The 13,768-nt window shown below is 43.1% G+C and overlaps 2 protein-coding genes across 2 annotated transcripts; both read left to right on the forward strand.

Annotated features, from left to right (window-relative positions):
* Nucleotides 1-3,678: 3,678 nt before the first annotated feature.
* LOC139548535 (apolipoprotein A-I-1) lies at nt 3,679-6,446 on the forward strand. Its single transcript, XM_071358232.1, has 4 exons — nt 3,679-3,851; nt 4,687-4,738; nt 4,939-5,083; nt 5,510-6,446. The coding sequence occupies exons 2-4, from the start codon at nt 4,696-4,698 to the stop codon at nt 6,108-6,110; spliced, it is 789 nt and encodes a 262-aa protein (XP_071214333.1). The 5' UTR covers nt 3,679-3,851; nt 4,687-4,695; the 3' UTR covers nt 6,111-6,446.
* Nucleotides 6,447-6,768: 322 nt separating this feature from the next.
* LOC139548534 (T-box transcription factor TBX1) lies at nt 6,769-13,760 on the forward strand. The gene is made up of 8 exons (XM_071358231.1): nt 6,769-8,537; nt 8,638-8,812; nt 8,950-9,051; nt 9,390-9,561; nt 9,779-9,934; nt 12,481-12,548; nt 13,019-13,137; nt 13,322-13,760. Exons 1-8 carry the CDS (start codon nt 8,531-8,533, stop codon nt 13,474-13,476), a joined length of 954 nt encoding a protein of 317 aa, XP_071214332.1. The 5' UTR covers nt 6,769-8,530; the 3' UTR covers nt 13,477-13,760.
* The last annotated feature ends 8 nt before the right edge of the window (nt 13,761-13,768 follow it).

A 13,768-nucleotide genomic window follows, 5' to 3' on the forward strand; every position in this document is an offset into this window, starting at 1 on the left:
GTTTGCACATTTATTAAAAAGAAGAAACGGAAATATCACATTTACATAAGTATTCAGATCCTTTACTCATTACTTTGTTGAAGCACCTTTGGCAGTGATTACAGCCTCGATTCTTCTTGGGTGTGATGCTACAAGCTTGGCACATCTGTGTTTGGGGAGTTTCTTCCATTCTTTTCTGTAGATCCTCTCAAGCTGTCAGGTTAGATGTAGTTCGTCGCTGCACAGCTATTTTCAGGTCTCTCCAGAGATGTTCGATCGGGTTCAAGTCCGGGCTCTGGCTGGGCCACTCAAAGACATTCAGAGACTTGTCCCGAGGCCACTCCTGCGTTGTCTTGGCTGTGTGATTAGGGTCATTGTCCTGTTGGAAGGTGAACCTTCACCCCAGTCTGAGGTCCTGAGCGCCCTGGAGCAGGTTTTCATGCTTCACCGTAGGGATTGTGCCAGGTTTCTTCCAGACGTGACGCTTGGCATTCAGGCCAAAGAGTTCAATCTTGGTTTCATCAGACCAGAGAATCTTGTTTCTCATGGTCTGAGAGTCCTTTAGGGGCCTTTTGACAAACTCCAAGCGGACTGTCGTGCCTTTTACTGAGGAATGGCTTCCGTCTGGCCACCATAAAGGCCTGATTGGTGGAGTGCTGCAGAGATGGAAGAACCTTCCAGAAAGACAACCAGCTCCACAGAGGAACTCTGGATCTCTGTCAGAGTGACCATCGGGTTCATGGTCACCTCTCTGACCAAGGCCCTTCTCCCCCGATTGCTCAGTTTGGCCGGGCGGTCAGCTCTAGGAAGAGTCTTGGTGGTTCCAAATTTCTTCTATTTAAGTATGATGGAGCACTGTGTTCTTGGGGACCTTCAAAGTTGTAGGCATTTTTTGGTACCCTTCCCCAGATCTGTGCCTCGACACAATCCTGTCTCGGAGCTCTACGGACAAATCCTTCAACCTCATGGCTTGGTTTTTGCTCTGACATGCATTGTCAACTGTGGGACCTTATATAGACAGGAGTGTGCCTTTCCAAATCATGTCCAATCAATTAAATTAAAAGTTTTAGAAACATCTCAAGGATGATCAATGGAAACAGGATGCACTTGAGCTTAATTTCAAGTCTCATAGCAAAGTGTCTGAATACTTTGCTAATATGTAAATAAGATATTTCTGTTTTACATTTTTTATAAATTAGCGATGAAAAAAAACTGCTTTCACTTTGTCATTATGGGGTATTGTGTGTAGATTGATGATGAGGTTTTTTATTTATTTAATAGATTTTAGAATTAGGCTGTAACGTAACAAAATGTGGGGAAAGTCTTGGGGTTTGAATACTTTCCAAATGCACTGTATACAACGCTAGTCAAATTGTTTTAGAATTCATATTCTTCATTAACTGTTTTCATACCACAGAACGCTCAAATTTCAGCTAGAACTCAAGCCCAGGGATCTGCATGGTTGTCCCACTAATAAATGAACAAGTTCTATGGAGCTCACTAATCCAGGGTGGAAAACTTGAAGTTCAAATCAACTGAAAATGTTTTAATTTTATTTAACCTTCATTTAACTAGGCAAGTCAGTTAAGAACAAATGTTTATTTACAATGACAGCCAACCGGGGAGCAGTGGGTTAACTGCCTTGTTCAGGGGCAGAACAACAGATTTTTACCTTGTCAGCTAGAGAATTCGATCCAGCAACCTTTTGGTTACAGGCACAACGCTCTAACCACTAGGCTACCTGTCACCAAATGTATTGGTTACATTTGCAGAATACAACAGGTGTAGACTTTACAGTGAAATGCTTACTTATGAGCCCATTCCCAACAATACAGAGTTCAAAAAGTAAGACAAATGTTTTCTAAGTAAAAAGGAAATAGTAACACAATAAAAACAATAACGAGGCCATATACAAGTTTGCTTACAATATATCAATGGATATCTGATGACACACAAACACTATGATGACACACTCAATCCTCTATCCCAAGGAAATTCCAATTCCTCCGATTGACATGAAGCCATAGTGACAAAGTCCGTCGATGACGGAACAAGTTACAGCTCAACACTGAACCTTTAACCTATTAATCACCATGGAACATGCAGCACACACACACACACTCTTTCTCTCTCTCTCTCTCTCTCTCTCTCTCTCTCGCTCACTCTCTCACACACACCCACACACACACACACACACACACAACTGGCAACACTTTTAATGGAGTGATATAGAAACACCGTGTTCCGATAGAAATTACAACATACTCTATGACACTGGGGTTTATGGCCCTGGACCTGATGCCCTCTCTGTGTGTCTTATCAGTGATCTCAATCAAGCCAGCAAACGCTGTCCCACCCCCACACAGGCTCCAACGCAACAGCCACCACACAAGAGAAGGAGTCAGAATTGATAGCAGAATGTTATTAGGTTGATTGCATTCAACTAACTCTCTTCTCTTTGACAGGGTTGCCAAAGTTCTACCAGATTTAAATAACTGGTACCTAAAAGAAAGGAAGAAAGCGATACATATACACTCTGACGTACTGTAGGTCTCCACAAATCAAACCATGGAGGCAACCAATAGTGATAATGCAGTATTTTAAACCTTTAAGCATTTAAAACTAGACAATTCTCACGTATCTCTTTAAAATCGTATTATATATAAGTATGTTTCTTTTTGCTCCATTTCATTGTTGAATCAGGGACAAATCTCATGTGTCCCTCATTTGGTAACCCTAATCCCTCCAATAATGTATAATCCATTCTCTTTTTAGTGAACAATGCAGTGAACAAATGAGCAAGATAGCTTGAGACTAGTTAAGTTTAGTTAAAAAAACAGCACACATAAAACTTGAAAAAGCCATTAAAGTCTCAATATCACAATAAAGTCTGGGACTTATTTCCATTATGGTCCTCTTGAGACATCCAGGCTGTATCACATCCGTCCGTGATTGGGAGTCCCACAGGGCGGCACACAGTTTGGCCGGGGTAGACCATTATTGTAATTAAGAATTTGTTCTTAACTGGCTTGCCTAGTTAAATAAAGGTTCAATAAAATACAAATAAAAGACAAGATGGCTAGGCAAGTTCCAACGCGGTTGAACACGGTATGACACAAAGAAGAAGAACATCTATCTCATCATTGCAGTTACATCGTAGGGTACAGATGTTCCTCCTTGAATGGTGAATGTTCTTTGGTAGCATCAAGATGCTAACGCATCCTCAGGGTGCTCCTGTCACCTCTCTCTCCCATGCTGTCTGGCCCGTCTCCCTGGCTCCTGCTCAGTATGACTGGCCCTTTCATGTCTCACAGTAATGCCACAGGAGATAGCAGCTCAGATAGACCAGCAAGACCAGGCAAGAATGGCCATTGTCCTGGAGGCCAAATGTCCCAAGCAATCATGGAGCACATGGTGGTTGTATTGTGTGTGAAAGTTTTACCATCACACAAGGTGATTGAGTTGAATGTGGAATTGGGAGCACAGCCAGAGTGGAGATTGTAATTATTTACCTGAAAATTAAACCATATGCCAATTAGAATAGATAGCCATTTAGAAAGACACAAGAACATTTGATTATCCAAGATAATGCACACACAGACAAGTATGTGTGCATACGAGTGTGTGTGTGCGCGTACACTAGCGTGGGAGTGTGTGTCCACAGCATTTCACTTTGCTGACTCCCCTTGAATGCACTCAGCAGGTGACCATTGTACCCGGCTCCTCCCTGTGAGACGGTGTGGGGGTGAGGTCCACCTCCACGGAGGCACACAACCTCTCACACCTCTCCCCCCTCCTGCTGCTCCAGCCCTATAAAAAAACAGAGCTGGCTCTCCTGTTCCCCAGTCTCATAACGACCAATCACCCACCAGGTAAGAGAACAGACTGGGAGAGCTAAGAGCTGCGCCTAGAGGCCAAGGACTTGGTCTGCATACGCAGAGGACTGAGGAACTAGGAGAGGGAAATGCAGACTAGAATTTTTCAGGAAACTTTTTTTGTCTCTTATTTTGAATGCTTATTACCACTTTGATATGAACTGTTACAAATAGATTAGGCAGCAGTTATCACTTTAGCAATACAGTACTTCTTTCAGACAGTTTACTATAATTTACTAGAGAAATGGAGGGGAACAATGGAGAAATAATGTTATTAAATGTCCTAGAAAAAAAGATGTCGCTCATTTTCTTCCTATGCCAATAGCTTTAAATTCATCTGGAATTACTCTCAGCAACTGTGGAAGTGTAACCTCGGTCCGGGCCACAGTGATCCAGCGATGTGTCTGTCTTAGTGCAGGGATTGGGGATTAGGTGGTAGGAGTTGAGGGTTAATCTCTTTGTAGGAACGGCATAACTCTATCCAGCTCTGTGTAATCTGACCAGAGGTCCTTTTAATAGGCTGACATATGGCATGGGGTGAACTGATTGAGGGCAGCCTGAAGTTGCGTGTCTTTGTGGGTTTGCTCCATGTGATTCTCCAAATCACTGGAGAATGACTTTGAATTATTGGCTTTTTTGGTTTTGGTGACATTTAAAGTTTGATTTAGAGTGTTTTGCAATTAGTAATTTGTTGCAATTTTCAAATATTGTTAGCTCTAAATTTCTTTTTAACCATTCAATCTTGACTTCCCATGGTTTACCGTTTCAATTGCGAATATTGGAATTCTTGTCGGGCTCATTGCTCACCATCCGTTCTCTTTTTTCCTCTCAGACCTCCATCATGAAATTCCTGGCTCTCGCACTAACCATCCTGCTGGCCGCAGGTTAGTATCCCAGCCTTGTCATAGTGCCGCCGAATGGATAATGTAGTAATGACATTTTAATGCATCGTGTGTGTGTACCATGCTCTGGTATATTGAACAATTCAAAATGAAATCTTACTCAATTCTTTTAAAGTGCTGGGCCATTCACCACTGTTTCCCAACCAATGCCTGACCCTCTCCCCCTCTCTCTCCTCTCCCAGGTACCCAGGCTTTTCCTATGCAGGCTGATGCTCCCTCTCAGCTGGAGCATGTGAAGGCAGCCTTGAGCATGTACATAGCTCAGGTGAAGTTGACCGCACAGAGGTCCATCGACCTTCTGGATGACACAGAGTACAAAGATTACAAGTAAGGACATGTTTCATTTAGTCTTCTCTATCTTCTCGCTCCCTCTTCATTCACTCACTCACTCACTCACTCACTCACTCACTCACTCACTCACTCACTCACTCACTCACTCACTCACTCCATTCAAATGTAAAAGGTTCAATTCAATGGTGCCCAACCTCCACAGATAACTAAACCAATATCCCTCCCTCCCTCCCTCCCTCCCTCCCTCCCTCCCTCCCTCCCTCCCTCCCTCCCTCCCTCCCTCCCTCCCTCCCTCCCTCCCTCCCTCCCTCCCTCCCTCCCTCCCTCCCTCCCTCCTCTCTCTTTCTCTCTCTCTCTCTCTCTCTCTCTCTCTCTCTCTCTCTCTCTCTCTCTCTCTCTCTCTCTCTCTCTCTCTCTCTCTCTCTCTCTCTCTCCCCCTCCTCTTCTTGGTGTTCCTCTCAGGATGCAGCTGACCCAGAGCCTTGAGAACCTCCAGCAGTATGCTGATGCCACCTCCCAGTCCCTGGCCCCCTACAGCGAGGCCTTCGGCACCCAGTTGACTGACGCCACCGCCGCCGTGCGCGCTGAGGTCATGAAGGACGTGGAGGAGCTGCGCTCCCAGCTGGAGCCCAAGCGCGCCGAGCTCAAGGAAGTCCTGGACAAGCACATAGATGAGTACCGCAAGAGGCTGGAGCCCATGATCAAGGAGCACATCGAACTGCGCCGCACCGAGATGGAGGCTTTCAGGGCCAAGATTGAGCCCGTTGTGGAGGAGATGCGCGTCAAGGTGGCCGCCAACGTGGAGGAGACCAAGACCAAGCTCATGCCCATTGTGGAGATTGTCCGTGCCAAGCTGACCGAGCGTCTGGAGGAGCTGAGGACCCTGGCCGCCCCCTACGCTGAGGAGTACAAGGAGCAGATGTTCAAGGCTGTTGGAGAGGTGCGTGAGAAGGTGGCTCCCCTGTCTGAGGACTTCAAGGGCCAGGTGGGCCCCGCCGCCGAGCAGGCCAAGCAAAAGTTCCTGGCTTTCTACGAGACCATCAGCCAGGCCATGAAGGCATAAACACACTCTCAGCCGGACCCTCTCTCCCTTCCCGTCTCACTCACACTGACTCACACACCATACGTACCACGCCAATGCCAAACTGATGCACTTCCTCTGCAGCGACATGGCAGGACTCTTGCTCTCTCTAACGCACCACCATATGCGCTCAAGCACACGCAAGCGCAGACACTAACACACTATTGCATACATTCAGTTTTGAGTTGTGTTCAGGGCCTTTGTGCACAATTTTGACTGTACTATGAACATCAAGTGTGAATATTCTAGTGTTGCTGCTTGTTCAAGATAGCTGTGTGCTTCAAAACAGCTCAATAAACACCATACTGTTTCATACTATTTCATTCTCTGAGTTTGACTTCTTTGTATTGTATTGTTCAGAACAAGCTTTTACGTGTGGCTCTCACAACTAACATGTCGCTCTGTGACAAGATAGCCATGTTGGGTTTATGTATGAACGTCTCGCATCACACACTTCTGTGTTCTAAAACGATATGCGTTCTATGATTTTTCAATTTTCTATGATCGCAACATGATCAAAATGAAGTGATTACTATTATCACTTCTTAAGCATGCAATGAAATGAACGAACGTCTCTTACACGGGTATCATGTCACTGTAACAGTATTCGCATTGGTTTAAAAGAATGGTTCGTCTGAAAATGAGATTTTTTTTAACAAATTTACTTTTCTAATAATTTTCTCTGAAAACCAGCGACCATTTATGGAGATCATGGGAGTTCATATGAGTCGTAGTGTTAATGGCCATAGAAGGTTGATGAATGGGTTAATAAGGAGGAGGTGTCAGTGTGTTGGCAGGCTGTGACCCGTAGAGTTTCATTAGAGACGGTGTTAGATGGATGGGGAGCTACTCAGCACCTCTCAGGCTGAGCCCCATCAACACCCTCCCATCACAGAGTACACACACACACACACACACACACACACACACACACACACACACACACAGACACAGACACACACACACACACACACACACACACACACACACACACACACACACACACACACACACACACACACACACACACACACACACACACACACACACACACACACACACACTGGAGCATTGGGAGGGGGTATGACTGTGGAGAAAAAAACAAAACTTCTTGAGTTGATACTTGAATTCTACGGTTGTTTATCAGTCATGCCATCTAAACATAAGTTGGTTCTTTATAGAGTAGACTTCTTCCATCAATGCCAACTTCTGTGCCCTCACATGTAACAATCCTTGATAATAAGCAAGAGGGTAGGAATGGGCCTTTAACGGCTGAGTGGGTAGAGTATGGTGCTTCTAACATCAGGATTGTGGGTGCTGTTATCTGCACCAACAGTATTATCAAATAATATCTGCTGCTATCTACTGCTAAGTTGTAATAGTTTTGATAATAAACCTATACTAACTGGACTATAAACTTGTATCCACTGCTATTTGGTTTTGGTTTGTTTTTAATGTGTTTTGCAACGTGATTCTCTTATTGTTTTCTTGGTTTGTCTTAACGGTTCTTTTTGTTGTTGTTAATGACTGAGTTCGATTCCCCAGGCCACCCATACAAAAAATATATACGCGCATGACTGTAAGTTGCTTTGGATAAAAGCATCTTTTAAATGGCAGATGTTGTTATTATATTATTCCTATGGATACGGCACGTATAAGAACTCTTCCCAGATGAGACACGGTGAAGCTCTTTTGGTGAACATCTCAAGGCAACTTTAGATTAGAGTTGAAGATTGCAATTAGCATGGTGTTGAAGAGATTTCTTTTTTTATCAATAGCAGCAGCGGCTCTCTGTCGGATGTCTGTCCTCACTCAATAACGGAGGACATCTAGTGTAATTAATGACCTACTTCTAAAAAGTGAAGTGCATCTCACTGAAAATAACACATTGTGCATCCTATTATGGTATAAAACTGTAAAGAATTGTCTGAAAGCAGTAGTAAATGTTTTCATTCCTCCTCTGTCACATCTCATGTGCATGTATCTATGTATATGTGCAGAGTGTGTGTTTTACCCCTCTCAGTGTGTGTGTGTGTGTGTGTCCTTGTGTGTGTGAGTATGTTAATATTGCATGTCAGTGGCTTTATTACAGTGTAATGGATGAGGTGGGATCGAGGGTCCCTTGAGTGTCCCAGCCTGTATAAAGCCTGCTTGGTGTTCCAGTCCTCTGTGTCCCAGACCCAGTCAGTGGTACCCTCAACCACACAGACACTCTGCTTCTCCAAGGACAGCTAACGGTCTGAGACTAAAGCAGGGGATTTGATGTGGTCAAAGTTCTACTCTAAACTGGACATCAGACTGGTCAGTGAACAGTGGAACAGAAGACCAATTGATGGAAATTGAACGTGGATAAATCTGAAGCATTTCCCACCACTGGAGATTCTGACTGTAACACAAACAGTATGGATGGTACTGGAGCTTCACTGCATTAGTTTGAATTCATGGTTCCTACCTGACTTTTCTTGTGAAATCCCGTTTTTCATGTGTTTTTTCCTCCTCTCCTCTCCAGTTCCCCAGCTGTCTCACAGGTGTGCCCTCACGCTGCCCTGCTGTGCAGAAGCTGGTGGGGCCACCTGTGCCAAAGCCCCCCAGGTCACGGGGGTCACAGTTCAGCTGGAGATGCACACGCTGTGGCAACAGTTTGACCAGCTGGGCACAGAGATGATCGTCACCAAGGCTGGGAGGTAGGAACATGCTAACACAAATGGACACACACACACACACACGTAAACACACACACACACATAAACACACACACTCACTGTGGTTAAACTAATCACATATCACTGTGTTGCTGCTGAGTCATGCATGGTCCTTGTAGGAGGATGTTCCCTACCTTCCAGGTGAGTATCTCAGGGATGGACCCTGCAGTGGAGTATGTGCTGCTCATGGACTTCATCCCTGTGGATGACAAGAGATACAGGTGAGTTTCCTCCATAGAGTTACATAAAATGTGATTTATAGGCTCTGTGGTTTTACCCACACTCTGCCAGCATAAGAGACATACACTAGATCTACACATAATAGTGTTTGTGTGGAATCATCATACGGTATATTGTGGTTATGATGTACAGTACATACCTTGGCAGCCTCTTCTTGATTGTACTACATAATATGTACCAGATAATCCACAAAATCTTAATCAGCGCCAATTGAGAATGTATTGAGTAGAACTTTCAGCCTGATGTAACAGAACTTTCAATAGTGGAGTGACACAACTTGCAACCAATGAATATAATATCTTTGCTCTCCTGTATTTAGATATGCGTTCCACAGCTCCTCGTGGCTGGTGGCAGGCCGGGCCGACGTGGCGGCCCCAGGGAGGATGCACTTCCACCCAGACTCCCCCGCCAGAGGGTCCCAGTGGATGAAACAGATGGTCTCCTTCGACGCACTCAAACTGACCAACAACCTGCTGGATGACAATGGACATGTAAGACAAGCACACACACATACACACACACACACCGACCAGTCCAGACGCAGACACACACACACCGACCAGTCCAGACACAGACACACATGCATGCACACACACACATCTTTACAATCAGTACTTGCTTGTGTTCTTTATGCATTCTTTGTATTTCTGAGTCTTTGTACCTGTGTGTGGATGTAATGTGCATTGTGATTGTTTGTCAAACACCCAGATGATCTTGAACTCCATGCATCGTTACCAGCCCCGATTCCATGTGGTGTATGTGGACCCACGGCGGGATAGCCAGCTTCATGCCCACCGCAACTTCTGCACTTTCTCCTTCCCTGAAACACGCTTCATAGCCGTCACTGCCTACCAGAACCACAGGGTAATGTAACGACTATGTTATAACTGTCACTTCCTATGACGTTGCAGAGAGAAAATAGTCCAGTCTTGTATGAATTATGTCTATTGGAGATTCACCCTACATACTGCCTTGATATTGATGACAGATAATGTTCTCTCTCTCTCTCTCTTGCTCTCTACCTAGGAAAGGGCAAAAAATACCCCATATTAATATATGTAGCCTTAGAAATAAAGTTTAAATGTGAAATGCTTGATAGAGTATGTGATGTAAACAGAGAGGTCTACTTTCATGGGGACCTGAATATTGACAGATTTTCATCAAGCTGTCCACTCAATGGGAAGATTCTCACTGTAACCAGTGCCTGTAATCTGGTTCAGGTTATTAATCAATTTACCAGGTTGTTTACAAACACAACAGGAACTATATCATCCACATTTTTACTAATACTGTAGAACTTTTTTCTAAAGCTGTATCTGTACCCATTGGATAAAGTGATCACAATACAGTGGCTATATCCAGGAAAGCCAAAGTTCCAAAAACTGGGCCTGAAATACTGTTTAAGAGATCATACAAAAGATTTAGCTGACTCTTATGTGGATGATGTTAAATATATTTGTTGGTCTGATGTGATAAATAAGGAGCATCCAGACACTGCACTTGATGAATTTCTGAAATTGCTCCTTACAATTATTGATAAACGTCCACTTGTTAAGAAACTGTTAGAACTGTTAAGGCTTCATGGATTGACGAGGAATTTAAAAACTGTATGGTTGAAAACGATGGGGCAAAGGAGTGGCTAATAAGTCTGGCTAACTTACTGCAAATTGAGAAATGATATGACTAAACTTAACAAAAAGAAGAAGAAACTGTATTATGACGCCAAGATCAATGATATAAAGATGATCACATTATTTAAAATGAAATTATGGGCAGAAAGACAAATTCAACTCCATCTTTCATCTAATCAGATGCCTTATTCATCACAAAACCATTTGATGTTGCCAATTACTTTACTGATTACTTAATTGGTGAAGTGGGCAAACGTAGGCAGGAAATGCCAACAACAAACAGTGAGACATCGTATTCATGCATAAAAAATTAATAATGAATGAAAAGGATTATACGTTTGTATTTGGTAAAGTTTGTGAGGGAGAGGTGGGAAAATGATTGCTATCGATCAATAATGTCAAACCTCCTATCTGTCATATATTTAATCTGAGCCTAGCGGAAAGTGTTTGTCCTCAGGCCTGGAGGGAAGCCAAAGTCATTCCGCTACCAAAGAATGTACCTTTACTGGTTCTAACAGCCAACCTATCAGCTTGCTGCCAGCTCTTAGCAAACTGTAGGAAAAAACTGTGTTTGACCAAATACAATGCTATTTCTCTGTAAACAAATTAACAACAGACTTTCAGCATATCGTGGATTCAGAGCTATCTAACAGAACACAGTGGGTTTTCTTTAATGGAAGCTTCTCTAATGTTAAACAGTGTTGTAAAATGGCCTGCCACTGGCATTAAACAAAGCCTGTGTGTCCATGTATGCTGATGATTCCTCCTGTACGTGTCAGCAACCCCAGCTAGTGAAATCACTGCAACCCTAAACAAAGAGTTACAGTCAGTTTTAGAATGGGTGGCCAGTAATAAACTGGTCCTGAACATCTCCAAAACTAAGCGCATTCTATTTGGTACATGTATATCATTCCCTGTTCTAAACCTCAGCTGAATCTGAATGGCATGGCTGTTTAGCAAATTGAGTAGACTAAATTACTTAGTGTTTGTTACCTTAGATTGATTCAATGGTTGTAAAGATGGGGAGTGTCTGTCCGTGGTAAAGAGATGCTCAGATTTTTGGAGACCACACTCCACACTCCACACTCCTGCAGACTCTAGTTTAATCTTATCTTGATTATTGTCCAGTCATATGGTCAAGTGCCGCAAAGAAGGATCTTGTTAAGCTGCAGCTTGTCCAGAACAGAGCGGCACGTTTTGCTCTTCACTGTAATATGGGCTGATATAAATACTATGCATGACAGTCTCTTTTGGCTAAGAGTTGAGGAAAGACTGACTGCATCACTTCAAGTTTTTATAAGAAATAATGTATTGTAAATTCCAAACTATTTTCATAGTCAACTTATATACAACACTGACACACAAACTTACCCCACCAGACATGCCACCAGGGGTCTTTTCACAGTCCCCAGGTCCAGAACAAATTCAAGGAAACGTACAGTATTATAAAGAGCCATGATTGCATGGAACTCCCTCCCATCTCATATTGCTCAAGTGAACAGCAAACCTGGTTTCAAAAAGCGAATAAAGAAACACCTCTCGGCAAAACGACTGCCTCCCATGTGACCGACTTTTTGTGTGTATGTGCTGAAATGTTTGTGTAACTGATAGATACACACACACACGCACACTACATGTTAATGTTTTTAAATGTATGTACATTTTAAAGTCTTTTGTCTATAATATCTTTTTCATTATGTGTCATACTCCAGTAAGACTAGCTGTCGCAATTGGCGAGGGATCCTGTTCAAATCACAAATCTCTCTCTCTCTCTCTCAGATCACCCAGTTGAAGATAGCCAGTAACCCGTTTGCCAAGGGCTTCCGAACTACTGATCCTGACGCCTGGTAAAATAAATAAACATGTTCTTTGTTCGTTAGTGTCTAAAATTTCAGAATGGTTTTGGTGATACGTTGAACATAAAAGTCAAAGGACAACAACCATATTCAGACATTGAGGACTGATTGTTGGATTCAAGGGGTTTCCCTCCTACAATTAATATCAAATCTAGATTGTTCCATGAAAACGCTCAATTAAATAATAACTGCACCATTGTACATCCTTATCTCTCTCTCTTATCACCTGATATTCGGGTTAAGGATCAATCGCAATATGATACCTGAACTTTGACTCTGGCCTCTACATATGACAACACAGCAGACACTCAATTAGGCTTGATAAAGTAAGACATTGGTTATTAAAGCCAAGCGTACCATGATAGGATAAAAGGTGACTAATGGTGGTAACCTGTTTTTAACCTGTTGTAATTCTAACTGTCCTTTGATTGTAATGTGACTGTGTGTTGTTGTGTGTTCAGGGTGGGCAGTGCCAGGCCCCTGCGTCACTCTCTGCCCACCTGGCAGCCACCGGAGGGCAGCCATGAGCCTGGCAGTATGTCGGGAGAGGAGCGAGCACAGAACCTAAAGAGTCTATCAAGTGAGCGACTGAGACCCAGGAATGAAATACTGAGCTTTTTTAAGGCAATATACAGCCCTTAATACATCACTGTCACTCCACAATGTGAACTAATCTTGGTCAGAGAAATTATATTTTACATAGGTGCTCTTGGTTTCTTCCTCTGTAGGATTAGAGGATTAAAACATTGTCTCTCTATCAACAGCGCATCGTGAACTAGGCCACCACTGCAGGGAAGACATCAGCTGTACCAGTGAGAGAAAGGATGTGGAGAATAATATTTTTCCACCCTTGACTTTCATCCCCCTTCCCACTCTCTGGGAATGTCCAGGTATTTCAGAGAGACTGAACCTGGGATGAGAGGAGGGAATTTCTTACATAGTTCCATTACTAAAGATCTTCCTACAGTAGCACACATTCTCCTTCAATATGTGAATATCTCTCTTCATTATTTCTCAAAGGAACCAAGTGAAAATGTTCTATTATGAGCTCAATCATTTAGCCTATTTTCTTTGATTGTTTCATCTTGGGCTGGTGATTTTAGATATTACTTTTTACACAAAGCACACAAGGCAATATAGGGGGATTAATTGTTTAAAGTGGAAAATATTGTTATTCAAATGATGTCAATAAAGACCTATTTAAAATAATT

Source organism: Salvelinus alpinus, chromosome 21, assembly GCF_045679555.1.
Source record: "Salvelinus alpinus chromosome 21, SLU_Salpinus.1, whole genome shotgun sequence".
NCBI classification, from domain to species: Eukaryota; Metazoa; Chordata; class Actinopteri; order Salmoniformes; family Salmonidae; genus Salvelinus; species Salvelinus alpinus.